Raw genomic sequence first — 28000 nt, forward strand, 5'->3', positions numbered from 1 at the left:
CAGGCGATGAATGTCTATAGCTGATTTAGTTCTCCTTTTGGTCCATTGCCCCTCCTGTGAGAGAGTGGATGTAAGTCTCTGAAAACGAGATAACATTTCTTCTTGAATTTCCACAGACATTTGGTGCTTGAATCGAACTGTAGATGGAAGGAATCAATGAACTTGACGGAGAATGTGAAGCTGGTGGAAGGGCGTAGATCGGTAACCGATTTGTCTTGAGATACACTGACTGATCAGCAGATTTCCTATGCAAATTAGCACAGGCATAAAACCCCAAATAAAATTGACCTTACCAAAGAAGGAAGCTGCGAGGACGAGGATGCAAAATTCACCCACAGAGGGCCATGGAGTAAGGAAAGTCCCATGACAGTAAAAAGCTGCATGGATATACATCCTAGCATTCGCTACTAGCCATTAATTCCATACTCCCTCATTGCGTGCTCCGTAAAATACAAGCCAATCTCAACGCCCGAAGAGAGAAAATGATTCGAGGTGCAGTCAATAGTGAGCGCAAAATCCAAGACAGTGATAGGCCTTCTTTGTTGAGTTTACAGAATGATCTGTATGTCAGGGTCGTTCAACTGAACCAATACCGTGCGAAGCGTATGGGATTCCCACCGCGCTCGGTCTTCATATGACTTCGGTGTTCGCCGGAGATGAATGCTTTTGCCGGTATTTAGACAAGAATCAACTAAAAAGGGTGCAAGCGAAAAGGAGGTAGTGCCGCTAGGACGGTCGAAACAGCCAATCTGTCTCCGGCGTCGGAATCAAGTAGTTTGTGATGTTGAATTCATTCGCATTGGAGGGATGGCCACCGTCATCTACCGACCCGGTTGGAGGTACGGGGCCAGCATCCGTCAATCCATGAATCGACATCGGATTTGGTACAGGCTCTGAGATTTCCAAATGAGATGGAGTAGAAGTAGACAAGTCAGGAGCCCGAGCAGGAGGAACACGGGGAACATTGAAGAAACCGAAAACATCGAGGTACTCGAGCTCGTTGGGGGCGAAGTTGCGGGTGGGCATTGTCGGGAGGGGCGGCCGGGGCTGGTGGCTCCCGCCAATCCCATTGTCGGCGGGTGATTCACGTGGTTGACGCGAGATCAAAAAGTCAAGATCGAACGCACAGCGACGCATATCGGCGAGAATCTTGACTGTTGATGGTGTGGATCGTTCGCCATCCATGGCGATGGATTGCTGATACTCGTTGTACTCGTCCAGGACGCGTTGAAGGATGCTGCTGTATCGCTCGGCGACTTTCCAGTATTTTCCTAGCTGGAATAGAGTATCCACGAAAAAGATGATATCGGAGCTGACGGTATGTGCAATGGTTGAGCCGTGGACGAGGAGTAGGCGTGCTGAGACCCAGAGAGTGAAGGCAAATGGTGGGCCCATCTTGTCTAGCATGCTGTGTTCTACAACGAACCTTGTGACTGATAGAATGTTTTCAACAGCGAGTAGGCACCGCTGGCTGGCGCTGTATGAGGGCGTGAAGATTGGAGATCGGGTTGTCGGGTATGCTGCTGACGAGTGCAGACGAATCACAGCTCTAGAGTAATAGACCCGTTAATTGCTTGGAACATAAAGAGGAATATGTGACCCACTCACGTTTGGTAGGTTGCATGTAATTGCACCCAGTCACTGTGCAGAGCCCGGCCATTCTTGGGCCCATTGAAGAGGCGGGACGAGTTCTCGTAGGCATATTCCACTGGGAGATTGAACTCCCAGGATGTGAGCTCGCTGTCGAGTTTGCGATAGGTAGCCTGCCATTCCGCGACATCGGAGAGTGCTCCGATATCCACGGGCCGTTTCAAGAACAGGTGAATCCGTGAGAGGATACCCAAGATTTCAATATAGAGACCGAAAGACCCAACATTCTCGGCTTTGGTGAGATAATCCGCACGGTCGCTGGAGCATTGGAACCACCGCGTCTCAACGGGCTGATTCTTCATAAAATAATCATCCTTGCAAGGAAGTTTGCGGTCGATATCTCTGTCGTCCAAGGCGAAGTTGAACGCAGTCGCTAGAGTGGAATATCGATCCAGTAAGTAAACCATCCAGAACAAACGACGTCTACTCTCATCTTCAATCCAAGAATCTGGCTCCGAAAGAGTGACAGCCCTCAGAGTATAGATTGAGGGATAGAGGGGGTTGATAAGAGAAGACTTTGATTCCACGGCCAACCCCAGCTGAACTACAGATCGGGTAATCAGTGCAAGGAGCTTCCAACCCGGTGGGCCATTGGAAGATCCAACCAGATCAAGAGCTAAAATCACGAGTGCCTGAAGTGCCTTGACGGAAGAATTTTCCAGGCCATACAGGACGACCTTTTGTTTGGACGAGTCATGATATCGCTTTCTGTTTAGATCATTAAGCCTGTTGTCGGAGGAAAAACGCAGGGTTGTCGCCACAATTGCATACAACACCATTCGGTCTGCCTCGTCTAGTGGCGATGGACCAAAAAAAGTGTCCAGGGTTGTTCGCCGGTGAAGGATCGGGCACCAGGAATTGATATGTTCAAAATAGAGATCTACCAAAGCATAGAGCAAATCATACGGGGGCAGATCCAGATCAGGATTAGTAAGAGATTGCTCTTGGTTTGAATATATGTTGACGGGAACCTTCAAAGAAGATTCGTTTCCTGCGTAATCGTGATGTGCGTTTTGGGTATGTAACAACTGGGCAGCTGGCACCGTTGACGTGTCATGTTGCAGATGATTATGTGAGGCATTCTTCACAGAGCCATCTGATGGACTGTTGGTAGACACATCTGCACGGCGTGAGGGCATAGAAACAACAGACCCAGGGTCGTGGAAGTACAGGGCCGTACTAGGACTAGGTCCGTGAACTGCTGACGGCTCTGACGGAGAGCTATATGGAAGATGCCCAGCGTGGGATAACTCATTACCCATAGAAGACTGGCTTTGCAACATATGCATCTCGATAAGCCGAGCTTGCGATTGTATAATGTCTTCCAATCGATCTGGGGTACGAGTGAGACATGAAATAGACGTTGAGCAGACTGAATAGCAACTAACCAAGTCGTTGTTCTAACTCCTTTCCATAGCCAGCTCTCAGCCCAGGCTTCTTTCGCTCTCTATATTCACATATCTGGCCATTTCGGGTACACCAGCCACAGCTCGGTTGTACTCGGTCTGGTTTTGGTCAATATTAGAAACGGAGCATTTTCCTGGGGTCTTTTCACACCATACCGCATTTAACCTTTCTCTGCTTGCATAACTCACATCTTGGTAGAATTAGTTGGGGTTACATTTCATACAAACGGTTAGCCGAGGTGATTCAGGTACGCACGAGACGGTGAGGGGGCGTTTTCGTTTCAAAGCTCTTGTGGAGCCATTGAGTCCAACATGATCGTTATCAGAATCCGAGGAATACTCTGCACTCTGATCTCGGTTTGGATCACCAAATTGCTGATTGGAGGACGGGGTCTCCTGGGCGGGAAGCGCAGTGTTCGGCATTTTGCTTTAGCGAGATAGCAATTCGCCCTATCAGGGACCGAGCATGATGCAAACCCGATTCACGGTGAGATGTCCGAATAGGCCGGGATAGCCTGATATATTGTTTTCAAACAGAGGGTGCCTTAGGATGTTCTCCACGATAGTCAGTATTGAACCCGAGGGAAAGAGAAAGCAGAAACAGAAATGGTCGGACTCGTGGATCTAGGCCTCAGGCAGAAACCGGGGCACCCCGCATTCTCCGCTTTTGGAATCTCCCGGGAAGGTTTACATACTTCGATTTCTTCGATTCCTCCTATTCCTCCTATTCCTCCTATTTCTTTAATATCAGTCAGAATTCAACAAATAACGAATTGCATTATTTTTTAAGAGTGCCAGCGAGCAGTTTATACCCTAAGATAGGAGTGCGCAAACAGTTCAACAGAAACCTATCGTCACTACTAGTATATAGGAGAGTTGCAAGGCTTACTTTGTCTAATATAGTCTCTGATTTGCCATAGAACTATTGCTTAAGAGAACCGTAAGCTCCGTATATGCATGAGTGTTAGGTACTTTTGCCTTGAATCCTATTCGTTAACTGTCCCAGGCAATACACAGACATAAAAATGGCTTCGAGCTTTAGACTCTCACAATATCCATATCAAGCTTTTTATTTAATTGAATATCGAAAAGTGCTAGCTATTTGCGGCATCTCATTGTCCAATATTATCAACGTGTCATTATAGTTTACTCGGGGGAGAATTGCTCATCACCTTATATAAAACCAATAAAAGGCGAATTTCAGGGCCTTTATCAATAAGAATGATGATTTGCGCACCCCTAAACCCACCTTTTTACTACATACCAGCCAGTTCAATTTTTCCAACCAAAATCTATCGCAAGCCCGAGTAAATCCGTCTACCCCAAGTAGAATAATGGGGTCATTCGGGGTTATCACAAGTTTACGGCATTAGTGCTGAGCTAACTCCGGTGCGTGATACTTAAAGCAGACCTGTTGATGCTTTTGTATGTTTATCATTGTCAATATCTTCATCATGGCTACTACCAAGCTCACCTGGCTTATTACCGGTTGCTCCTCTGGCTTTGGTCTTTCTCTGACCCGCGCTGCCCAGGCTGGCGGACACAAGGTCATTGCGACCTCGCGCAACCCATCGCGGACCCCCGAGCTGGTTGCTGAGATCGAATCCAAGGGGGGCAAATGGGTGCAGCTTGATGTGGACAGTCGTGATAGCGGCGATACGATCACCGAGCTCGAAAGCCATGGCGACCATATTGACGTCCTGGTCAACAACGCCGGCTATTCCATATACGCCCCCATCGAGACCGTCAATGAAGAGGAAGTAAGAACCCAGATGGAGACCATGTACTTTGGCCCCTTGCGTCTGATCCGGGCCGTTCTGCCCCACATGCGCCACCGAAAGTCCGGCGTTATAGTCAACATGAGCAGCGGTGCTTCGCTTGATGGCATTCCCACCATGGGAGTGTACGCGGGTGCAAAGGCTGGGTTGGACGGTATGTATTAATGGTCTTATCACCAAGGGAGATAGCTAACTGTGAGATCGTTAGCCCTTACCAAGATTCTTGCTAAGGAGGTTGCCCCATTCAACATCCGCACCCTGACTGTCGTTCTCGGAACCTTCAACACCAACATGCCCACCTCGGTGGTTCTGGGCAAGACTCTCCTGCCGGAGGACTACAAGGGAACCTTTACCGAGCAGGTTCAGGGTCTTCTGGTTAGTGGGAAGATCAAACCCAACGGTGACAAGGACAAAGCAATGCAGGCTGTGTACCAGGTCGTCGCTGGCGAGGGAGTTGGCGAAGGCCACCAAACCGAGAAGCTTCTCCCTCTGGGCAGTGATATGACCCCTCGGCTTAAAGGGGTTCAGGAGCATTTCGGCCATGCTTTGGACGTGTTTGGCTCTGTGACCAACAGCGTGGATGTCGATAAATAGATCAGTCTTCCTTTCTCGAGGTTTCCTGCTAGACCCTCTGTTGAAGTTTGAAAACTATAACCCATAGATTCTTATGGAATTTCAAGACCATTTTATCCGGCCCACATATAGCCTGAAATAAATAAAATAACATGTGTTGTCGCAATAAATTCTCCGAGTCGGCGTTTGTCCGTCTCTCGGGTTAGCAATGCACCGAGCTCGGCTCGGCCATGTTGTTCTAACGTTGAAATAGACGTGAATCCCCCGCAATTGTTGGAAATCTACTTTTATTTCTTTTTTCTATCTTTTCTTGTTCACAATTATTGGGTTTCTTTTCGCTTGAGACTTCATTTCATACATCATGGGTTCAACAACGGAATTTCCCCGCATTAAGGAAGTCCGCACCTTCATCATTGATGGTGTTGGCTCCGGCGGTGACTACCACAATGTAAGAGCTCGGAGATATTAGTTGTCTCGAAATTGATATGCTAACTATCGACACAGGTCAAAGGAGGCCACTGGCTGGTCGACAGCAACATCTCCACCCCTATGACCAAGTGGGCACAATTCCGTGGCTCAAGAACATCATGGGGCATCAATGTTTTGGGATCATTCTGTGTGGAGATTGAGGCCACTGATGGCACCAAGGGCTTTGCAACTGGTTTCGGAGGTCCGCCCGCATGCTGGCTGACCCAGCAACATTTCAACCGCTTCCTGGTTGGTGCGGGTATGTACACCATCTGACATACATAGAAAAATGGATATTTCTAACGAACTATATTTCAACAGACCCTCGTGACACAAACGACCTCTTTGAGAAGATGTACCGCGCCTCGATGTTCTACGGCCGCAAGGGTCTGCCCGTCGCCGTGATCTCAGTCATTGATCTGGCTCTGTGGGATCTGCAGGGCAAGATCCGCAAGGAGCCCGTCTACAAATTGATCGGAGGAGCGACTCGGACCCGATTGAACTTCTACTGCACCGGCCCCCAGCCTGGCTCCGCAAAGGCCGCCGGGTTCATCGGCGCCAAGGTGGCCTTGCCACACGGTCCTGACGAGGGCACCGAAGGTCTTCTGAAGAACGTCGAATACCTGCGTCAGCAGCGCGAGAAAGTCGGGGCTGACTTCCCACTACGCGTGGACTGCTACATGTCTTTGACTGTCCCCTACACAATCCAACTAGTCAAGCGCTGCGAGGCTATTGGGCTCGATATTGACTGGTGGGAGGAGTGCCTCTCGCCCGACGACTTTGACGGCCACGCGCTCCTCAAGCGTGCCCACCCCACTGTCACCTTCACCACCGGTGAGCACGAGTACTCCCGCTACGGCTTCCGCAAGCTTATTGAGGGCCGCAACGTTGACATCCTCCAGCCCGATGTAATGTGGGTTGGTGGAATGACTGAGCTGCTTAAGGTCTCTGCCATGGCTGCTGCTTATGATCTTCCCGTTGTGCCCCACGCATCCGGCCCTTACTCGTACCACTTTGTCGTCTCCCAGTCCAACAGCCCCTTCCAGGAGTACCTTGCCAACTCTGCCGATGGCCACACCGTCGAGCCTGTGTTCGGTAACCTTTTCTTGAACGAGCCCATTCCTACCAAGGGCTACCTTGACGTCTCTATATTGGACAAGCCTGGCTTTGGTTTGGAACTCAACCCTGCTGCTCCCCTGATTCCTGCTGCTGCTATCCTTACGCCGGCGCCCCAGAAGTCCTTACGCGCACCTGACAACGAGGAGGCGGTCAATGGCTCTGCATAGATGTCGACTATTCGGCGGAATTCTTTTCGATTTTTTTGTCTCTGATCCGTTTCATGTTTATCAGATATTTACGCACTATACGAGAATCATGTACATACACATCGGGTTTCACTATCCTCTAAATATCATCTCATCCCTCTTCTCATGTCAATTATCGTTAAATAGTACAAGGTTTGTCGTACTCTGCGCGTATACGGGGCATAGAAACATAAAAACTATACACCTTTGTTTCACTTTTTTATCTTCAACTGGCTACCTAGGTAACTCTCTAGTCCTTTTTTGGGAAGTGCGAGACCCACCTCCGGGCCGGCCCAGTCTAGTTCTACAAGGTGTTCGAAGATGATCTGATAGACAAGCTTAACGGTCAGGCTCGCTGGATTTATGAATATTTGTATGTTACATAGTATATGAAGTGGGGGGTCTGGTCAAGCTAGGCTGTGTCCGTCTCCAAGCCGTAGTCTGCATTTTCTCGGGATGCCGATAGATTACATCGTCGGATATCTCGGTCCTGTTCTCGGAATCTGTCGTCTTTTGAGGCAATTCCACAAGGAATCGAGAAACAAACCACAAGTCGTAAAAAACTAAACATTGGCTGATCCACCAGACTAAATACCCGGGGGCCAACGTGTGGGCCAGTACATCCCACCAAATACAAACCACCGAGAAGGTCTTGCTTGGCCTTATTTTACCACTAAGTCCCTAGTTTCTGTATCAATTTATCTGTAACATGGATTAAGATAGATCCTTACCGAAAAGAGAAGACACCCCCAAATCCTTACAAACGAAATCTGCCTTGAAGCCTTAGACGTCATATGTAACTTGGTATTGTTATGGATTATCGTTGCTTTTAGAGCAGACCCCTAGTGCCACCAACTTTTGTATTTATTCAGATCCCCTGGGCAAATTTGGAAAGTAAATCAATTCCCAACTCCGACTCCTTTTCTTCCCCTCTTCTGACCTTCTAAGCACCCTACTTTCCAATCTAGCCCCATTGCCCACGGTAATGAAATGGAATCACTCACACGTACCAAACAACCCATCGCCATCCGTCCGGAACATGTTGCTTCATCAACTACAACAATTCAGGTGAAACAACATAGCGCGAGCTGGTCAAGCGGCAACTTCACAATTTCAAGCACTTCAACTGCCGAAGAACCTCTTTTAAACAAGCTCTTTAGCGTCGACGGTGATATTGCGTCATGGTCTCAGCGACGACATTTTTGCGACGCCTCAGGTCTTCCCCTTTTTGACATATCTCGGAAAAAGGCGGGGGTAACATGGTACCTTCATCTGCCCGGAGAGAGCAGCAGTAAAGGAACCGCTTCTGAGCCTATTGCTACAGTTGTACCGAAATGGAGTGCTCTCAAAGACAAGTTCGACGTTCATCTTCGTAATGCTGCTGCAAATGGAGAAGAGACAATACTGGAGGTTCGCGGACAGAATGTCTGGAAGTCAAAGACAAATGTTTATCACCGGGGTAATTTGGTGATGATCGTAACATTGACGGATATGGCTGCGGTATACCTACCCGGAAAACGACCGTCATGGGAAGTGCTGGTGGCAGAAGGGGTGGACCTTTCACTAGTAAGATGACCTAATCTCTCCCCAGAGAGTCTATAGCGTCGACAGGAGTTTCTAACACTTGAAAGGCCTCGGTTATTGCTGTTCTGCTTGCGACGATGTTATACCAGAGCAGTGAGGCACCACCAAACACCCTCACGAACTCGAGTTACTGATTCTCTAAACAGGCGGCAAAGGGAAAGCGCCGGTGAGCAATGATGAGGGAAACAATGGATAAATTCGAATATGAAGACAAAGTCGAAAAGTTGGCGTAGACAGACAGTACCAGGGCCACATGAATATGCTAGCTCGTTGAAACCAGGAGTAATATCTAGAGACACCACATGTTGGAACAAATAGATAATCTATTTCGGGGTCCATTCTGGAGGGATAACACCTGCACCAGGTGCTAAAGACTTAGATTCAGAGACGGAGGATATAGGCATAGGTTGTCATATATCTCACTGGGGGCTGGGGGTCGCATGGGGCCAACTCGCGTGAAACATACTTGTCTCAACTCATATTATGATCATTACTTTTGAATCGGGTACATTTTGTGTATGCCGCGTGTGTTAAAGCTACAGTGAAGTGAAGAATGTGAAAACTATATAGATGACAACAATTGCCGGCAACTCTGGCGAGACCAATGCCTTGACTAAAGCCTCCTCCATGATTGCGGGCTACGCACCCCTGAAGTCTACCTACGGATTGGACTCAGGTGGTATTAGTGTCTACAGCCCAACCATCTCCTGGGACTTTGGTGTTGAAGCGTTGACACAGATGATGCAACTACTACGGCCACTATCTGAAGTCCATCTTCCTTTGTTCCTCAAGTTATATTGTGCATAAATTGGGTGTGCTTAATACACAGCTCTAAACAAATGCTACTTGTAAAATAAAATAACCAGGAATATCAAAATCAGATGCTCAGGAACAGTTTCTACAAATGTCCTAATTATCCGATTCATTCTATTTGCCGGAGAATGTGGGGTTTCCCCACACAATTCGGGGTAACATCACCACGAAACACCGAGCTTATCGAGAAATCCACCCACCTTGCCCCAGGTGAGAATTATCGGAATTATGAGAATTACAAAGGACAGCTCTCCATTTCCAACATCCCCAATGTCTTTCCCACAGTTACTAGTTGGTAAAGTCGCCGCCATCACCGGTGGCCTCACAGGCATTGGACGGGTATGGTTTCTCATCTCCGGATTTAAATGCATTAAGGGAAAGAAAAAAAAAAACTAAGATGTCACAGGCAATTGCCCTCGATTATATCCGCCACGGAGCTAAAGTCTCCATCAGTCACCTCGGCGGCGGAAAGGAAGATGCACTACTAGAAGCACTACGCAAAGACGTGAACGAGATCGAACCTGAAGCAGCCAAGACCCGATTCCTCACGGTATCGGGCGACATTTCACAGCCAGAAACAGGCCAGAACTTCGTCGCAAAGACTGTCGAGGCATTTGGTCGACTAGATGTATTCGTGAGCAACGCAGGCGTGTGTCAATTCGCCGAATTCCTGGAGTGAGCCATACCCTATTTATCATTTACAATCCCACCCCTCTTCTCCTCTCTAACGACCCCACCAGACTCGAACCCTCCCTCTTAAACCACACAATCTCAACAAACCTCTCAGGCGCATTCTACGCCACCCAAGCCGCAGCCCGCCAAATGGCACTGACCCAGTCTCCATCGGGCGGCTCCATCATCGGCGTGAGCTCCATCTCCGCTCTAGTCGGCGGTGCCCAGCAGACACATTACACACCCACCAAAGCCGGTGTATTGAGTCTCATGCAGTCCTGTGCGTGCGCGCTTGGCAAATATGGTATTCGGTGTAATGCGCTGCTGCCGGGGACTATCCGGACGCAGCTTAATGAGGAGGATATGAAGGATCCTGTTAAGCGGACTTATATGGAGGGTCGGATTCCGCTGGGTAGATTGGGCCAACCGCGGGATTTGGCTGGGCCGGCTGTTTTCTTGGCTTGTGAGGAACTGAGTGGTTATGTGACTGGTGCGCAGCTACTGGTTGATGGTGGGTTGTTTGTTAACCTGCAATAAGGGTATATATATATATATATGTTTTTCATTTTGGAATCCCCGGTTACTTATTCATAAATATACGCATTTCAAGATCAAGTGGCTTTACATTTCCATTCATAGAAGCTCTAGATCTCTATACCGTAAGCATGCAAAGCAACGGATCCCCATACACCCCTCTTTTGTTCTTCAGACAATCCTCTCCGTTCTAGAATCTCCTCCACTACACGTCTCCATCTGCCCCAAGAAACATCATTCCCACCACCACCAACGTTACACACCGGCCAGTCAGATCCAAACATAACACGGTCCGCCCCGAAAGCATCAAAAACCACATCAGTCCATGGCTGCACGCGCTCAACAATTGCCCCAAAATCCGGTTCCGACTCCGCCTGCAGCGGCAGAAGCTCCGAAAACGCCCCAGAAAGCTTCATATAAGTCCTAGGATTCGCCCTCGCCATCTTAGTCACAAGATCCTTCCACTCAAGGTATTCGGGGTGAGAGTGAATATCATCCACCAAACGAAGGTTAGGTTTGCACAAATGGTCTATCGATGGTTAGCAAGAAGAACCCCAACTCTGAAATCTCACCACGGGAAAACAAAACAAAAGAAAAAGACCTACTAATAACAATCGTCACCGGCCGGTCCCCCTCCAACTCCCGATAAACCAACCCCAACATCTCAACCGCCTCCCTCAACTGTCCCAGCCCACCAGACCTCGCATCAACCCCAAGGTCAAAAACAAACCCCTCCCTCCCCAACCACCTCAAACCCTCCACAAACCCATCCCCAAGCATCGTCCCTGCTACCTTATCCTGCACCAGATACCTGACCCCCCTGATCTTCCCCCAAACCACCTCCCCAGTGCGACCACGGACTTGCTCCATATACGCGCTCAACACATCCGGTCCACCGGGAACAGGCGCCCACGGCACAATCCCCAGACATAGAGCTTTGTCCTGTGGGATGTGGCCCTCGCCTGGAATGGGTGTGCCGAGGGCTATGCGTGTTAGGAGGGAGACTTCGTCTAAGGTGTGTTGCCAGCCGTGGTTTGGTGGGGTTGAGTCGGTTATTGAGGAGAGACGATCTGTTTCGAGGAATATAAAGCCCAGGATGGGGGTGTTGGATTGTGTTGTTGCGTGGCAGTATTCATTTACACTGTGTTGCGTGCCTAGAGGGTTGTTGACGTTGTGCCAGGATAGGGTTTTTAGGTGTGTTTCTGGGAAGAGGTGGATGTGGGAGTCCACGATTGGGATTTGGGTTGGTGTCATGGCTTTGGGTTATGTAGCTGAGTGTTGTTTTTTTGGCTGGTGTGGGGTTTAGTTGAGTTGTAGAATGAAAAGATGGGGATGTGGGGTTGGTTGTTTGTATGAAGTACTCTTAATGTCTGGCTCTGGGGGGTTTTTTTAGTGAGATTTCCATAGGCAGTGGTATTTGCGGGTGATATTTGCGGGGAGAATGGGAAGACCCTTAAGTGCAGGGAGCTAAAACTCGGTGGTTCTTGTCCCGAATCTAGAGCTTGGTGGAGACAGTAATTCCAGACATAAAAACAGGATCAAAACTGTTATTGGCTATTGAATTCCACGTAAATTCTACAGAACACTACACCATCGGAGAGTAATGCTATACATAGGACAGAAAGAAATTCATATGCACGAGCAAGGATCAGGAGTATACATACACCAAGTGGATAACACCACAAGGGCAACAAAGGGAATGCATCAGAGAACATAAGAGGAAAAACACAGCAACAGTAACAAAGGCAAGGTAAAAGGCATGTGAACAACCCCTTCTGCGGTAAAACAGCAGAAGGGACAGGGTATGTATGCATGCATGCCTAAGAGGCATGCAGTAAAAAGTTTAAGTTCAAAAGGAGAAACAAAAGACAAGAAAAAAAAGTAAAGGTGACGTTCCAAATTGCAACTTGCCAGGTCGTCTTCGCCATGATCAGGGGGCAACGAAGGCGTGAGTAGAATGTCATGCCATAATGCATGTTTTCCCTCAGCACGCTGATATACTGCTCCCAGTTCGATCTATACAAGGTTTCCTCTGCATTCACAAATCCACAAACCTAATCATCCATAGGCTTGTCCTCCAGAGTGACTCTGTTGGGCTCACTTTCAGCGATGCTGCTTCGGTTGCTGTCCGTGCCACTGGCCGCGACAGCCGAGCCAGTAGGAAAGCTAGACAAGCTACCAAGGCCTGGCTTGCGGCTGGATCGAGCACCAGAAGAGCGGGACATAGAATTGCGCTTCTCGAACTCAGCAGATGCTGCAGCTGGAGTAGGGGTAGGAGTTGGAGAGTCATCGGAGGCTGTTTCGGGAAGAGAAACAGGAGGGGGGCTGGGGGAGCTCGAGTGGGCGCTGGTGCTGGTGCTGGCAGCAGCCGAGGCAGGAGACTCGGTATACGTGCCGTTGGTAATAGGCTCGGCAACTTGGGTGTTCACGACAGGAGCATCCTCAGCTCCAGGCTGGGGAGTCTTGTTGGCTGGTACATCTAGGCTATCGCGGGTGGATCTGCGGTCTGAAGGGCTGTTCACGTTGATCGGGAACCGGCCTATCTCCGAAGCACCGCTCGAGCGGTCACGTCGGTGCCGTTGGCGATTGGCGGGACTGGTTGCCCGGCTGCGGTTGACAATAGCTCGCTGGCGGGCCTCCATCGCCGCACGACGGTTACTCTCGTCCGTGCTGATGGCGCGTGGACGGTTGGAGCCGGAGCTGGTAATTCCGAGCGCACTCGATTGGCGCTTCAGTTCACCAAAGATGTTGTCCTTGTGGGCAAACAGATCGCGGATCAGGCGGTAGCTGTGGCGCTCATTCATCGTCAGACTGCTCTCGATGCGAGGGCGAAGAATACAAGGGGAAAAGGCCTGTGCCAACGAAGTGATGTATTCTTCGTCGGCCGAGGTCAAATCAATCAGGCGCGTGAAGTGAGTCATAATGGCATCAAGCGTAGCGATATTGACGAGGCGGAGTTGTCCAAGGGTGCTTTGCAGAACCTTGATCCGTCCTTCTTCCGTGGTCTCATGAGCGGTGGTGGAATAAATCGTCTTCACGATTTCGTAAACTTGTGAGGAAACCAATGAGTCTATCGGGGGATTAATATCAACTTATATCAAGCCACCAAGAGAGCGACAAACCTGGCAATTCAAGCAGGTACAATCTTAGAACGCTTGCAATAACGGGGATTTCGAACTGAGGCAACACTTCGGCATAATCGGCCTTGCTGTTGTTCAAAACTTGACGAAGCTTATGCGTCGTGCTGAGATCAACTTCGGTCAGCCAGATCATTCGCCGTGTTTCATCGCCTTCAAGTTCAGGGTAGCCTGTAGAATTTTGTGAGCCTTGAGTCATGGATCTGAACATATTCCACGAATGCCTTACGGTTATCTAGGTAGGTCAGAATGGTAGTCACCAGGATCGGAACACGTTTGCGGTCGGCACGGGCTCTAGCTTCAAGGTCGACACCAAAGTTTTGTTCTGGTGGAAATTAAAAATTAGCAACGTTTCATGGTTGGGTAATGACCATGGTTGTACCTTCAACGGAACCATAGTAGTTCTCGTAAGCTTGGATCTTAGGCACGAATCCACCAGTGCGGTAGTTCTCGAGCAGATATCTCAGGTCGCCGAGGGGCTGGATTGTTTCTTGATACAGCATCATATGATCCACTGTGCTCTGCAGATTGGGAATGACATTGCTGATCGCGCCCGAGAAGTCGAGAACCACGGCTTTGATGGCCTTGAGGCGGTCCAGCTCGCACTGCTCCATGTATTTGAGCTGGCCAATGACTTCTTCCTCCAAACGACAGCGGATCTGGTCAAGTCTACGAACGGCAACCTTGTACCGTTCATCGGCTTCCAAAGCCTCCCTTCGAAGCTTCTCCGAAGGTGTCTCGTTCGGGTAAGGGTTGTTGAGGGGATTCCATCCAGACAGCATCTCTGAGACAGATGCAATAGGCGAGTCGCTGCCGTTGCCGTCCTCGCTTGATGCCACTGAGGTGACACGCATGAGAGGCTTCTTTTTTTCTGGAATACCGGTGATTTGGAAAACCTTGGGACGCCACTGATAGTTCATCTTGGAGCTATTGGCAAAGACATTGCCCATATTTCCAACCAAGCGAAGAAGACCGTTGTTTACCATGTCCTGACCAATTATCTCCACCTGAGCGAGATTCTCGGCCTCCATGTAGGTCTGGATATATTGCGAAATATCCGCACCGGTGGATACATTCAGATAGGTGCCGATGATGGGAACCTTGGCCTCGCCAAGCTTGATGTTATCAAGCATATGGGTCAGGAGTTTTTTGATGTGGTCTGGCGGGAAAATCCGCTCACCCAACTCGATGGGGTCTTCTTCGGGCTCTTCCTCGGTGGGGAGGATGATCTTCGGGGGGGCTTTGATCTTCGGGCTCGTCTCAGGGTCTTGGAAAGCAAGTTTGTTCTCTTCTTCGAGGTCCTCGACGACACGACACTTGTTGAAGTAAGTACTGCGCAACTTCCTTACCAACTCCGCCTGCTTGGTGTGTTCCTTGATGCGGGACTGGAGGAGGTCGTGCGAGTACTGAACACGCATGTCATGCTGCTCGCCCCAACGCCGGAAGGGCGATACAACCAATTCACGGATATTGTTGGCGATCTTCTGGTGGTTCTTGGAGGCCTCGACCATCTCGGTGCGGATTCCTTCGTATGCCTGTAACAAAGTTCGCCCGACGTCAGTCTTCCTTCACCCGCGGTCCGTTCTATTCGTCTGAAAACAAACCTTTCTGACACTGGCTCCATCGTCCTTGCCAAATCCCACTGCCGTCATCCTATCCACGCTCGGGGCAATATCTCCCATGCGGAGTCCATACTGCTCTTCCGCGTCTGCACGCATGGACGCAATGGCCAAAATCTGTTTGTTCTCCACAACTCCCTGCTGCAGTTTCCCGTACAATACCCCCAGACCCGAAGCATAGTCGGGGGTCCAGAAAGAGTCGGCGAAACCGGGCATTATGGCGGCGGCTAAAAGGCTGACTCAGGCAGTGAAACGGAGACACGTTGTGATCGGCGTAAGAAATGAGAGCGATCCGGCAGGTGACACAGGTGAGTTCGTAGGTTCGGAGGAAAATGCGAATCGTAAAAGGGTGGGAAAAGCGCGAAAATGGGAGTCAATCGGGGCGAATTGACGTTGGGCGGCTACTGAGGTTCTGGGTTTGCGATATGATCAAGGACACCGAGCGAAGACCAGCTGGCTTAGTTGTAAATTCAATATCCAGTCTTGACGCTGGATGGAACTGCGCATAGACCGGGACACCAATGACGAGGGAGGGAAGATCACTTTGGAATGCCAGAGAAGAGAGTGCGCAGGGTGTTAAGCGCCGGGTCGCGAAAGAATTCGAGGCTAAAATGAGCGAAGGCCAGGCCTGGCAAGTTGCGATGCAAGTCGGCAGGAAACTAGCAATAAAAACAAAGAAAAACAGAAATGGGAAAGATGGAGATGGAGATGGAGATGGAGTTCATGGAGTTCATGGATTTCCAGATCGTAGGGCGTCATGTGGCTCGTAATATTACGGGGATTCGTGTACATCTGAGACCAATACAGCCCAGCAAGAGTCCTTTGGTTTACTGCGTGGCTCTGGTCTCCACCGTCTTTGAACCCACTTGGGCTATTTTTGGGGTTGAAAATTACACTGGGGTGGTAATTGGTTGCAAATATTTAAATTTGGGTGTTTTTTTCATCTGGTGAAGAAAAAAAGGGGGGGTCGGTGTGTGGCTTGTCTCTTTTTGTTTTGTTTACAGTTGTGGCTGTGAGCCTTGCATGAGAGTAATAATACACATTCAATCGATGTTATAGTATAGAATTTAGGGTAACAGTACAATATGTGGCACCCTACCCCCAAGTCGTTGACTTCCTGGGTCGAAGGTTCCCCCACAAGTATTTAGCGCCAAGCCTGGAGGCTCGAGATGAGGATCTACGTTAATATATAGTGGTTAATATAGTGTTGTAGGTTGTTAAAAGGAGTTTATGCCCATTTTTGAAATGTATGAACGTTGTGTCATATTCATAAAAAATTATGGTATCGTGATTATCTTTAAGAGATGGCCTTCAAATATCAAGATGTACATAAGGGGGATGTAATCGAGAGCGAAAAATAAAAAAATAGAAAGACCAAACACCTGTTTAACAGAAGAAGCTGTAAACCTTCTTCCACGCGGGCCATTGTTTTTGCTCGGCCCGCTCCTGCTCAACCAAATGCTGAACATCAAGGTCGCGACGACCAGTGACCAAATCCACCTCGGATGTGCGAATAAACTTGGTCTTGTACACGATCTTGTAACCGACGTAGGAAACCAGAACCACGGGGGCGGCCAAGTAGACAGAGAAGAAGTTGTAGACAAGTTCCTGGGCGGTCTTCTCTGCGTAACCGATGGGGGCAAAACCAACCCAGAACTGAGCAACCAGCACGAGACAGTTGAAGATGAGACCAATCCACGAGCCAATGACGCCGGGCTGGGAACGGAAGGCCAGCTCATCCAGGCTGTGGCCCTGTTTCTTCCACGCGCGGCGGAAGAGGATGTGGGCACCACACACAGAACCCCAAGTGAAGATAGACGACAGACCCGAGATGGCCATCATCCAGGCGAAAGCAGTGGTCTGCACATCTGAGGCGGCGAGGTAGCAAAGCAGACCCAAGGCAGATGCAATCAGAATGGCGGGGAGAGGACGACCCTGGCGGTCGATGTATGCGAGGAACTTTGGGGCTTGGCCCTGCTCGGCAAGGGCGGCAAGAGTACGCGAGGATCCGTAGACGGAGGAGTTGCCGACGGACAGGACAGCAATCAGGATGACGACGTTCATGATCGAAGGAAGAGCTTTGATTCCTGCATTCTCAATGGCAATGACGAAAGGAGAGGCCTTGGCATCGGCGGAGGAGGTACCGCTGATAAGTTTCGGGTCGTCGTATCTCACCAGGAGGCCGACGACGGTAAGGGAAACCACGTAGAAGAGAGCAATACGCCAAAAGACCTGCTTGACGGCAGTGGGAAGGGACTTGCGGGGATTGGCGGTTTCAGCGGCGGCAAGACCAACAAGTTCGGTTCCAGAAAAGGCAAACGCGGCGTTGACAAACACACTGCAGAGACCCTTGAAACCGTTTCTGAATGCACCTGGGTCGTACCAGTACTTGGCGCCAATATATCCACCTTCGGGACCACCACCGCAGTTGAGGACGATTCCAAGGATACTAAGAGTCAAGTCAGTTGGAGAGTTCAAGTTTCAGCAAACAGTAGCGTAACTTACATAAAACCAATAACAGCAATGACCTTGATGATGGAGAAGACAAATTCCGCTTCACCATATCCTCGCACACCGAACATGTTGATTGCGACAATCAAAACCCAGAAGATGGTTACCCAGGCGGCATTTGAAACACCTGGGTTCCAATAATCGACTGTGATAGAGGCAGCGACAATCTCCAAGGGTAGGACAATGAGCCACTGAAGAGCGTAATTCCAACCCATAGCAAAACCCCAAGCAGGATCCACGAAACGAGTCGAGTAATGGGCGAAAGAACCGGCAACGGGGAAGAGAACTGCCATTTCACCCAAGGCGTGAACTGTGCAGTAAAGCATGCATCCAATCAAAATATAGGCAATCAATACTGAGGCGGGACCACCGGCGGCCAAAACAGATCCGGAACCAACGAAGAGACCAGTACCTACAATAATAAATGGTATTAGCAAGGACAAACGATTGAAGGCTCGATGGAGAACATACCAATAGAACCACCAATAGCAATCATCTGCAGATGGCGCCCCTTCAAGCGACGCTGTAACGGGGAGTGGGCAGTGTTATGTGCGGCACTTTCGATATCGAAGCCAGTGCCATCGGCTCCCGCATGACCGGAGACAGTGTGGTTAGGATCTCTCTTGAAACTGTCGAAGATTCGTTGGCCTAAGCCTCCCCGCGTTGGAGATGAGTCGCCATAGGATGGGGGGCCGTCCGAGCCAGTCTGGACGGTGTGCTCCTCGAATTTCTTCTCCTCCATGATGTGTATGTGAGTAGGTTTTTCTTATAAGGATGGTTAGGATTATCCCGAAAGGTAGACAGAAGTATCTTTCGATCGACCTGAGGAATCCGGAGAATTTGAGGTCTATGAATCAACACAAAGGTGAAACGAGTAGTTTGACCGTTTAGGAGGGGGGGACGAGGGTATAAATACAACCAGTCTAATTTGAGATAAAAACGATATTATTATTTTTACGTGCCATATACTCAAATTGAATCAAATTAAATCAAAAGCACCCACATGTGTTTGCTTTCCTGCGCTTAGACAAACTAAAGTTTCGCACTAATACCATTTCAAACTACAATCTTCTGATAATCTTGGCATGCTCTGGTTAACGCCCGAGTCCCGATAGTAAATAGACAAATTATCTTTTTCTAATTGATTTGAATTTATATCCGACGTATGTGCTCCGTGCTCTTTACGTAAAAATCTTATTCGAGGCTACGAGTTACGATCATGATTCATGCATTGTCATGGAAGTAAGCTGCAAATGGTAAAGTTCCTGGGCTTTTGCTGGGAGATAAGCCCTTGGAACTTGGAAGCTGGGTGTTTCACCTTACTATCTTATTGTTTAAACCAAAAGGGGGAATTTGAGATAATTACTTGCGAGTCAAAGATGTGGAACCCTGTCTGTTAGACGCCACCTGGGCACTACTTATCTATCTTTTCGCGTGATTTAGCGACTTCACCTCCAGTCATGGATGTCCAATGTTTACACCTAACACCCTAGCCTTACTATCTCCACGATCTAGCTGACTCGTACTGCATAGTCATGCTGACAGGTATTAAACGACTTGATCTGGAATCATAATATTCTTTGGGTGTCTAGATGGACTTGAAAAAGAAAAGCCAAGCTTCTGGAGCCCAAAGACGGCAAATCCCCAGATCCACTAAACCCCATCAGTCAGTCTCTCCGCACTCTACCCGTGGGCGATAGCCGATCATTACCCAATCAGACAACTTCGGGAGATAAGAGAAAAACATCCCTACAGTTTCCTCCGGTCGTCCATCTGGGTAACACGGCGTCGCCGGATGTTTCCTAATCTTTCTTCTAGAAGACTTTATCTTCGCGAGCTGACATTCTAGGTTTGCACAAAATAACCTTAGAAATATAACATTACTCAATAATATACTAATGGACGGAAGGGAAGATCCCTTTCGTTTGTCACCCCTTGCCTATGGGGAGGCTTCCCGACGGACCCCGTTCCTGTTGCGTGCGCTATGGGCCACAGGGATATGTGTGTAATGCCATATGGCCGAAGCAATTTGCCCCACCGAGGCTTCTTCGCAACCTTTCACAATTGACTTTGTCTGGCAGTCACCTCGGTACAAAGTATGGTCTCTTGGCTTGGATAAGTCTCTTGACCTGGGTGGTGAGAAAGGCAGACGACATGTTGTGGATATTCTAGGAAGAACCGCCTCGGCAGCGTTCGCCGCTACCGCCTGACATGGGCTCGGATGGTCCCCTGGGATAAGGGATGGCGCCATGAAACTCTATGCTTAGGCGTTCTAAGCGAGAGTTTTCCCTGGTTCGTGGCAGTCTGCCACTGATATGCATAGAAGAACGGGAGAAGCATACCAGAAAGCTAAGAGGGTGTGCTTGGGAGATACAATCATGTGGTGCTCATTAGAAACCCGTGTGATGATTGGCCTGGTGTCGGCGAGTTAAGCAGGACCCTCGTATTTTCGCTGGGCAACATGCAGAACACAATCAATTAGCAAGCCGTGGTAGGTCCAAGATATACCCTCGCATCCTGGGGTCCGCCAATAGACTTGCGTGGACCAATACCTGGATTCGGGCATCCCCATCACAGATCAATCACATTTGGCGACTAACCTTGGCACGAGTGTTGATATCTCGAGGTGTTCACAATCATAATCGTGTGACATCCAAGCTTGAGAGAAGCTCTTCGGGGGGAAAATCGAAATGTAAAAACGGACCCACAGCTCTTATCTTTCATGCCTGCATTGCAGGTCAAGCACATTAGCATTTTCTTAGATAGGGCACACCACAACGAGAAACTTTAGCCCGCGAAGCCCGGTCAAATAATAAGGGGGCGAAAGAAAAAAAAAAAAGGCGCACCAGAGTTCTCGGCCTTGAGCTGAATTTGGATTGATGCTTGACTATCAGCCACTTAAGCCTTCCCCAGCTGATGGCGCGCAGTAGCCAATTTTACTGGCCACGCTCCCGCAACAGATAGCCACGGTAACATCGGGGTGGGTTGGCATTTATGTTCCGGTGACTAGAGCAAAGGCTGATTGTCTTTCGTTGAAGGTTAGCGGCTGCGCCCGGACAATAGTCTGGCGTGTAGAGTACGTTATACTCTGTACAGCAACCTGCTTAAATAGGTGCCCATGTGAAATCCGTCGGTTAGATCTGTACTTTGTAGCACAAAGTTAGCTCTTCCGTAGACACACCCGTGGACCCTTTCAAGGTAATTTGTTAGGTTCCAAGATTGAGCATCAGAAGTTAACGGGTAATACCCCGCAAAATATCCTCTGTACGAGGACCGTAGCATTGTTGCCCATTTGAGGACACTCAAGCCGAGAAAAATCCCCAGAGATGAACACAGCCTGAGCCAAAGAGCACGCGATACGCATTGGGATTATCGCCACCGCCACGGAGTGGCCCGGCTACCCCAGGTTGATTTACAAAACACAAAAACCATGCCCCATAAATTCCAAGGTTTGTTCAAGTATTCTTTCTCGGTAGGTTAACAATTCCCGACAGCCAAGTCGGAGCTCCCCATTTAGGTGCATGAGGGACTTGGTATTCCATAGTTTGTCTCACTCCAAGAGTTAACTAAAAAATAATCCACACCAATAGACAAGACTAAAAATAATCTATCAAAATAAACAGGCTGCAACGTAAACCAGGAGTCGACATAAGGTGCATATAAAAGGTGGGGTTACAATCTGTTAGGTAACAGTTTCCACATAGTCTACTTTGGAGTCTGGGGAAACACGGCACGACGAAACACCGATGCTTTCAGCATGAGGGGATTTGGGGGAAAGTGAATACTTTGTATTCGAATAATATCCATTATTATCCATGGACAGTTTGAACTGCATCTCCAGCCCGTCCCTGGAAATCCGTGCGCATCGCGACCCCTTTTCCTGTCCCTGGCCAAGACTGCCACTTTCCTCGGCAGCTTATCTTGCTTTAAATTGGCCACTGAAAGCTTCCTGCCACATGGATGTTATCGTGAGCTAGGGATGGCTCTTGAGCGTGAGATTTACACAATAGCGCTAATACCGGGCCGGTCTATGTCCAGATCTACGAAGTACGTACTTCGTAGGGGTTAGTTATATATCAAATAAAGTATGCATCATAGATAATCACGTCCTAATTAGCTATTTGTTAAGTTTCGCTACACTAGTACCGGGCCGGCCTATGTCTAGATCTACGAAGTACGTACTCCGTAGGGGCTATATATCGAATAAATTATGCACTATAGATAATCACGTCCTAATTAGCTACTTGTTAAGTTTCGCTACACTAGTACCGGGCCGGCCTATGTCCAGATCTACGGAGTACGTAAGGGCGATCGCATCCTAATTAGCTACTTGTTAACTTTGGCCACCATCATTAGTCTCCACTAACAGCAGTTGACTGACTGGCGATTCAACACGCTGAATGTGGGGTAGTTGAGGCGATTTGGAAGTCCTTTCGCTACATCATGCATCGTGATATCCACGAAGAAATGCCCGATCAGTACGCAGCAGCGGCCTCTGCTCGTATCGATAGGATGGTTCCAGATATTGATAATAGCCGGTTGTAAACTGTAAATCTCGCACGGCGACCGGGGTTAGCCGTTGATACCCTGATTTCAGGTAGAGACGGCTTGTGGTTGGAGAGCTTATCTAGGATCCCTGGTTGCCCGGAGGTCTTTTGCGGGCTAGTTCCTGCATGGTTTACCCCGTATATTATTGGAGGCTGCAGCTAGTCCTGTCTGGCGGACTATAGTGTGGAAGACCCGTGGACACCCCTGGATTGTGACTAGCCATCACTGAGATGCACATCTCGTTGTGGAAAGAACAGTTTCTCTCGTGCGTTGTTGGCAACATCTTCTTGTCTTCTACTACGCTGAGCTACGAGCTACGCGCTATTTGAGACACGGGATGAAGGGGGAGAGACGAAAAGCACGCTTGGCATGGAGGTTCATTCGTTCAACAATTTTGTTCTATGTCGTTGCATTCGGTATCATTAATACACAAAGTTTTATTTTTCGTCAGGGCAAGAACTGGGTATCTCAAGCTCATGAGCTTGCCACGGGGCCTTCACCACCGGGAATCAACTGGATGAGGAGTTAATGAAGCACCGAGACGGCCTCAAGGTAAATCAACTTACCATGCAGATATTGTTTCCATTCAGCAAGAGCTTGGGGAGCTTGATTTGGGCACCGGTGTAGTCGCTGAGAGGAAGTTAGTCCAGGGTCCAATCACAAAAGTTGTCGAGAATTTCGATAGAAATTTGCAAATCCAGACGGAGAGCAACGAGCACTGCTTAGGGGTGTAGGAGCCAAGGCAACCAAACACAACCACAGAAGAAAAAAAAGGGTAGCTCAAAGCCAGAAAATCCAAATCAAATCAAATCAAATCAAAGCACGTACAACTCTGTCACGTCTTCCATAACCATGTCTAAATCGAAATTAGTGCCTGATGAGATCGTCACTTTTTATACAGGGATACTCACTGACGTAGTCATCGAATCCGAGCAAGGTCCCGGAGAACTCTTCATAAGTATTAGTACGAGGATTTACTTTCATTACCAACCTCTGAATTTTAGCTGACCTTTGTCACCCTTCATGACAACCCAAATCCGGGAGCCGACACACTTATCAATGAGCTCTATCAAACGAGTTAGCGGGGTCATGGTTTTCTTGGGTCATTAGGCACGGACCGAGAGGAAGCAACTGAGAAGCCATGATGCCGGGAGGCAGAAAATATTGTCACTGAATAAAAAATTTCTTGGGTAGGATCTTGATTTAAAAACAAAGATGATCGAGCATTCCGCGTGAGCAAGACCAATATAGAAAACGACGTGATTGTTCGTCGCTCGGCACCTCTGATGATCCGTCCCGAGGGACTAAGCCAAATAAGGTTTAGAGGCAACTCTCAAAGTTGATTTGCGCGCTTGTAGCTCCGCAACATGGAGTGCTATCCTGATCTTTAATTGACTTTCTAGATGCAGCTTTGTTGATTGCCCATAGACTGAGCTGACACTTGTTGTCCATTAAACTGATCATACCCGATTGCTTCGCGGGCCTTCAGGCTGGTCCACTATGCTTGTTATACATTATGCCAATGCGGCCGAATCTTTTAGCAAGTCGGAGGGCCCCGTCTTCGATTGCAAAACATAGCGGTCACCTCGACATATTCAAATCTTATAAGACACTGCGATGGGGGCTTTTTGAGCAGCAGCGGTAAGCACGCTTCGCTGTGTCCAGCTTCAACACCTATTTTTCTAACTAAACTACAGTAGCCCCGATACTTGCCCACGATCTGTCCCAACGCTCCGACATACGTCTTTACCGAATACAAGCTCCTCGTACGTCCCGATCGTGATCTCTCAGCCAAAGCGATATTTTTCCGATACCGCTCGCAAAGAAGGCATATGGGATGACGACGATGAAGTCCCAGAGCCAAAACCAGTGCAACGAATTCCAGGGCGGCCGGCCTTTGTCCGCCCTACCCGACATCGAGACTTGGGCAGCTTGGTTCGATCGAGAGTAGACGGGAAAAATCGAGTCGCTCAACGTCTGCGCATTGAAAAGGAGTTCAATTCGTTACCTCCATATCAGGAACTTGTTGAGAGCTTTATCCAATTGAAGTACAAACAAGTTGATGACCTTCTTGATGAATCCCTCAAGGCCAACCTAGCCTATCAATCTGAATATGGAGCTCTCTCGTCAATATTTCAAAACCGAATCAATGATGTGGTCTCCCGGATAACAAAACAGGTTCTCCATGCCGAAAAGACCACCCAAGAATGTGTAACTGAATTGGAAAGCCTGTCAAGCTTCATCAGCGCGCACATCGTAACTGTGGTCTCGGACAACACGGAAAAAGTTCTACAAGCAGAGAATACCGGTCGAATGATCGACCATGACTTCTGCTGCATTGTTTTTGGTAGAACTCCAAAATGGGAAAAAAAGCTGGAAATATCTGCCCAGAAGATCCATGGTTGGAAGAAGTCTCTTCGTACGGCTCAAAAAGCACTCCTGCCAGCCCTGGTCGACATTTCTGAGCTGTCCATCTGTCGGTTGAGAGACACTCTCGATAATGATTACCTACGTCCCCGGAATACCGCAAGAAGTCGAATTGATAGAGTTCTTCATGAAAGCAAAGTCATTCAGAAGAACTACAACGAGTTGAAACTGAAACGTCTTAACACGCGAATTTTCCCCATCAGGGACCTTTGCTGGGAGCTTCAAAAAAGCTCGACCCTTCACCCAACCGATAAATGGGTGTTTGGCCAGTACAAAGAAATCCTTGAGCGTAGTGAACGCGAGCTTAGTATATGCGCGCATTATCATCGTGCCTTCTGGCTCAGAAGGCAAGAGGCTTTGCATCCACTTCGACGAAGTGAACTATGGAATTTGAAGGATGTCATGGCCGAAGCTTCATCTGCACGTTCTCACAAAGCTACCGACAAGCAAGTCTTACTTGCGCTTGCACTGGGTGCCCCAAAGAACTCACCGGCGAGTCAGTACTTACACAACAATCCACTCATGATATCCAACAAGATTTATCTCGAATACAAGCGTCTTTGGATGCCAAAACCCGCACGCAGCCCTGAGCTACATATCTACTGGCGGCAGCTGGATGTAATAGCGCCACTGCTCATGATTGATGTTCTCACGTGGGGGCTTCAAAATGAAGTTTGGTACCTCCACCACAGCCTCAAAGGTGATCTTGGGACATTGTGGACTTGGGTCACCAAGGAGACTATGGAGCACGCTGTTCCAAAAATAGCCGACTGGTGCATAGAATTCCAGAAACATCGCAGCGATCTTCGACAATTGATCTCTGAATACAGACGTCTAAACTGGCTGCGTCTTCAATCAGAAACATTGCTACACTCAATGGGACAACGCGTCTATCTCGCTGGAAAGTTTGAAGTCCTCAATCCAATGAGCCAGGATGTCCGTGGCTTCAAGAAATGGACTACTCGCATGGGTCAGCTCACTTCTGACGCTTATATCCCCGTAATGGCCATCCGGCAGACGCGAACGGATTGGCAGTCTATCCACAACAAAATTAATAGCGAGACCGGGCGGGCTTCTTCCTTTATCCCCCACATTTTAGAACTGGGTTCTTCGACGAATAAGACCTGGCGTAAGAAGGGACGAGAGGAATCCGAATCTCCCAAGGCCAAGGCCGCTTTTATCAAATTATCTCAAAGCCGCCTTTCAAGATATATGAAAGGAAAATTGCCAGCCCATTCCGAGTTTTCGCCTGCCAGTCAGGGCAATCAGGAGCCTGGTCAGGCTATGATACCCACAAAAGGTTCCTCGGGAAGGACAAGGCAGATACTGAAGCGAAAAGCTGGACCTCAGCATGCAGCTGAGTTAGCTACTAGCCAAGGTAGTCAAGAAGACAGCCGCCTCGGACACAACCTAGATCCGAATCCTTCGACAATAAAAGCCGAGGACCACACAACAGTGGGCACGCTTGTATCCAACCCACCCCCCGTCGATGTGCCTGCGGGTCAGGACAATCGGCAGGATAGTCAGTTCATCTACAAGCCGTCACTCAAATCCCGGGAGAGAAAATCGAGCCTCGAAGAGCCTGAGCCCAACCCGTTCCTAGTCAAGGCGCCTGCTAGGAAGACAAATCAGGTGCCCAGTCGGCTCATCTACAAACCATCATTCAAATTCCGGGAGAGAAGATATAGAAGCCTCGACGCGCCTGAGTTCAACCCGTTCCTAGTTAATGCGCCTGCTAGCCAGACGAACCTGGAAGTCCTTCCCAAGCCACCACCCATACTCTCGAAGAGCAAAGAGGTGAGCCTCAGCTCGGAGACACAACTTGATGGCCTCCGTCCACCAATTCCAAGAGAAGCCAATGGATCCCCAAGCACACGGACACACAACGGACTACGGCCGGCAACCATGCTGCCGAGGAAACCGTTCCCTAAACCAGATCCAAACGGTGGGAGAAAGTATAGTACGGATGCAATTTTCCACCAAACACAATTTCGACAAAGCGGTGGTGTCAGCGATGATTCTCCATCTGAACGGTCAATTGAAACCGATATGACCTCGGTCCCAAATACCGTGACTGGACATGAGCCAGAATCCATTGAAGAAGATGACTCCACAGATGAACAACTCCCATCTTCAACACCCCAGTTTTGGAGCCACAGCTCACAGCACAGCCCCGATGGCCGGAAACTCATCGTGCACTATTGCCGGACCCTTCAAAGTACCGAAGAAGCTGTGCAACACTTCTTGGGGAGCAAAGTCATTGGGTTCGACATGGAATGGAAGGCTCAAGCATCCGGCTGGGACAGCATTCAGAGCAATGTCTCGGTGATCCAAATCGCAAACGAGGAGCGTATCGCCATCTTCCAGGTTGCGCTCTTCAAGCCGGCACGTTCTCTGGATGACTTGGTTTCCCCATCATTGAAACGCCTCATTGAATCTCCCGATGTCATGAAAGTGGGCGTTTCAATCAAGGCAGACTGCACGCGGCTGCGCAAGTATCTTGGCATCGATGCCAAAGCCACTTTCGAGCTCAGCCATTTGTACAAGTTGATCAAATACGGCAAAGACAATCCCAAATTGGTGAACAAGAGGGGCGTCAATCTCAGCGAGCAAATAAATGAGCATTTCGGTCTCCCTCTTGAGAAAAGTGATGATGTCCGCTGCGGTGATTGGACACGGGCTTTGAGTTATCGTCAGGTTCAATGTGAGTACTTAGAGGCCTGCACAATCTCTCTCCTGATATGCTAATATTGTCTTTTTTTTTATTATTAGATGCCGCTACGGATCCGTACGCTTGTGTTCGTTTGTTCTATACCATGGACGCGAAAAGACAAGCCATGAACCCAATGCCTCCTCGTCCTGCGTTCGCTGAACTCAACCAGCCCATTGTTCTTCCGCTTGGACAAGCAGTCAACAGCGAGGAAGACCCAGTGGTCTGATATGTAGATCCCAGTTCTCCAACTCATGGATTCCAGA

General features: G+C 48.9%; 12 protein-coding genes across 12 annotated transcripts; 7 read left to right on the forward strand and 5 right to left on the reverse strand.

Annotated features, from left to right (window-relative positions):
* Positions 1 to 726: 726 nt before the first annotated feature.
* Positions 727 to 3479, reverse strand: N7537_002188 (putative C6 transcription factor; the record flags this gene model as incomplete). Its single annotated transcript, XM_056893246.1, has 5 exons — positions 727 to 1549; positions 1609 to 2983; positions 3039 to 3155; positions 3213 to 3247; positions 3313 to 3479. 5 exons carry the CDS (start codon positions 3477 to 3479, stop codon positions 727 to 729), a joined length of 2517 nt encoding a protein of 838 aa, XP_056758241.1.
* A 1031-nt stretch (positions 3480 to 4510) lies between these two features.
* On the forward strand, positions 4511 to 5428 carry N7537_002189 (SDR family oxidoreductase; the record flags this gene model as incomplete). Its single annotated transcript, XM_056893247.1, has 2 exons — positions 4511 to 4988; positions 5043 to 5428. 2 exons carry the CDS (start codon positions 4511 to 4513, stop codon positions 5426 to 5428), a joined length of 864 nt encoding a protein of 287 aa, XP_056758242.1.
* Positions 5429 to 5768: 340 nt separating this feature from the next.
* Positions 5769 to 7161, forward strand: N7537_002190 (L-rhamnonate dehydratase; the record flags this gene model as incomplete). Its single annotated transcript, XM_056893248.1, has 3 exons — positions 5769 to 5855; positions 5912 to 6134; positions 6197 to 7161. 3 exons carry the CDS (start codon positions 5769 to 5771, stop codon positions 7159 to 7161), a joined length of 1275 nt encoding a protein of 424 aa, XP_056758243.1.
* Positions 7162 to 8169: 1008 nt separating this feature from the next.
* Positions 8170 to 8959, forward strand: N7537_002191 (uncharacterized protein; the record flags this gene model as incomplete). Its single annotated transcript, XM_056893249.1, has 3 exons — positions 8170 to 8745; positions 8811 to 8856; positions 8910 to 8959. The coding sequence occupies 3 exons, from the start codon at positions 8170 to 8172 to the stop codon at positions 8957 to 8959; spliced, it is 672 nt and encodes a 223-aa protein (XP_056758244.1).
* Positions 8960 to 9846: 887 nt separating this feature from the next.
* N7537_002192 (SDR family NAD(P)-dependent oxidoreductase) lies at positions 9847 to 10785 on the forward strand (the record flags this gene model as incomplete). The annotated part of the gene is made up of 3 exons (XM_056893250.1): positions 9847 to 9915; positions 9983 to 10251; positions 10317 to 10785. 3 exons carry the CDS (start codon positions 9847 to 9849, stop codon positions 10783 to 10785), a joined length of 807 nt encoding a protein of 268 aa, XP_056758245.1.
* Positions 10786 to 10892: 107 nt separating this feature from the next.
* On the reverse strand, positions 10893 to 12036 carry N7537_002193 (uncharacterized protein; the record flags this gene model as incomplete). The annotated part of the gene is made up of 2 exons (XM_056893251.1): positions 10893 to 11311; positions 11388 to 12036. The coding sequence occupies 2 exons, from the start codon at positions 12034 to 12036 to the stop codon at positions 10893 to 10895; spliced, it is 1068 nt and encodes a 355-aa protein (XP_056758246.1).
* Positions 12037 to 12189: 153 nt separating this feature from the next.
* On the forward strand, positions 12190 to 12499 carry N7537_002194 (uncharacterized protein; the record flags this gene model as incomplete). The annotated part of the gene is made up of 2 exons (XM_056893252.1): positions 12190 to 12296; positions 12364 to 12499. Coding segments are annotated over 2 exons (243 nt in total), but the record flags the coding sequence as incomplete, so codon positions are not given.
* A 337-nt stretch (positions 12500 to 12836) lies between these two features.
* N7537_002195 (GTPase-activating protein RGD2) lies at positions 12837 to 15754 on the reverse strand (the record flags this gene model as incomplete). The annotated part of the gene is made up of 5 exons (XM_056893253.1): positions 12837 to 13852; positions 13905 to 14090; positions 14149 to 14244; positions 14302 to 15454; positions 15524 to 15754. The coding sequence occupies 5 exons, from the start codon at positions 15752 to 15754 to the stop codon at positions 12837 to 12839; spliced, it is 2682 nt and encodes an 893-aa protein (XP_056758248.1).
* A 1170-nt stretch (positions 15755 to 16924) lies between these two features.
* On the reverse strand, positions 16925 to 18791 carry N7537_002196 (amino acid permease GAP1; the record flags this gene model as incomplete). Its single annotated transcript, XM_056893254.1, has 3 exons — positions 16925 to 17987; positions 18044 to 18461; positions 18521 to 18791. The coding sequence occupies 3 exons, from the start codon at positions 18789 to 18791 to the stop codon at positions 16925 to 16927; spliced, it is 1752 nt and encodes a 583-aa protein (XP_056758249.1).
* A 1273-nt stretch (positions 18792 to 20064) lies between these two features.
* Positions 20065 to 20259, forward strand: N7537_002197 (uncharacterized protein; the record flags this gene model as incomplete). The annotated part of the gene is made up of 1 exon (XM_056893255.1): positions 20065 to 20259. One exon carries the CDS (start codon positions 20065 to 20067, stop codon positions 20257 to 20259), a length of 195 nt encoding a protein of 64 aa, XP_056758250.1.
* Positions 20260 to 23071: 2812 nt separating this feature from the next.
* On the reverse strand, positions 23072 to 23740 carry N7537_002198 (RNA-binding protein LSM5; the record flags this gene model as incomplete). The annotated part of the gene is made up of 6 exons (XM_056893256.1): positions 23072 to 23110; positions 23164 to 23227; positions 23426 to 23453; positions 23509 to 23547; positions 23607 to 23663; positions 23716 to 23740. The coding sequence occupies 6 exons, from the start codon at positions 23738 to 23740 to the stop codon at positions 23072 to 23074; spliced, it is 252 nt and encodes an 83-aa protein (XP_056758251.1).
* Positions 23741 to 24119: 379 nt separating this feature from the next.
* On the forward strand, positions 24120 to 27963 carry N7537_002199 (3'-5' exonuclease; the record flags this gene model as incomplete). Its single annotated transcript, XM_056893257.1, has 3 exons — positions 24120 to 24238; positions 24295 to 27728; positions 27797 to 27963. 3 exons carry the CDS (start codon positions 24120 to 24122, stop codon positions 27961 to 27963), a joined length of 3720 nt encoding a protein of 1239 aa, XP_056758252.1.
* Positions 27964 to 28000: the final 37 nt, after the last annotated feature.

The sequence above is a fragment of the Penicillium hordei genome (genome assembly GCF_028827395.1).
Source record: "Penicillium hordei strain IBT 12815 chromosome Unknown utg000001l_segment0_segment0, whole genome shotgun sequence".
In the NCBI taxonomy this organism is placed as follows: Eukaryota; Fungi; Ascomycota; class Eurotiomycetes; order Eurotiales; family Aspergillaceae; genus Penicillium; species Penicillium hordei.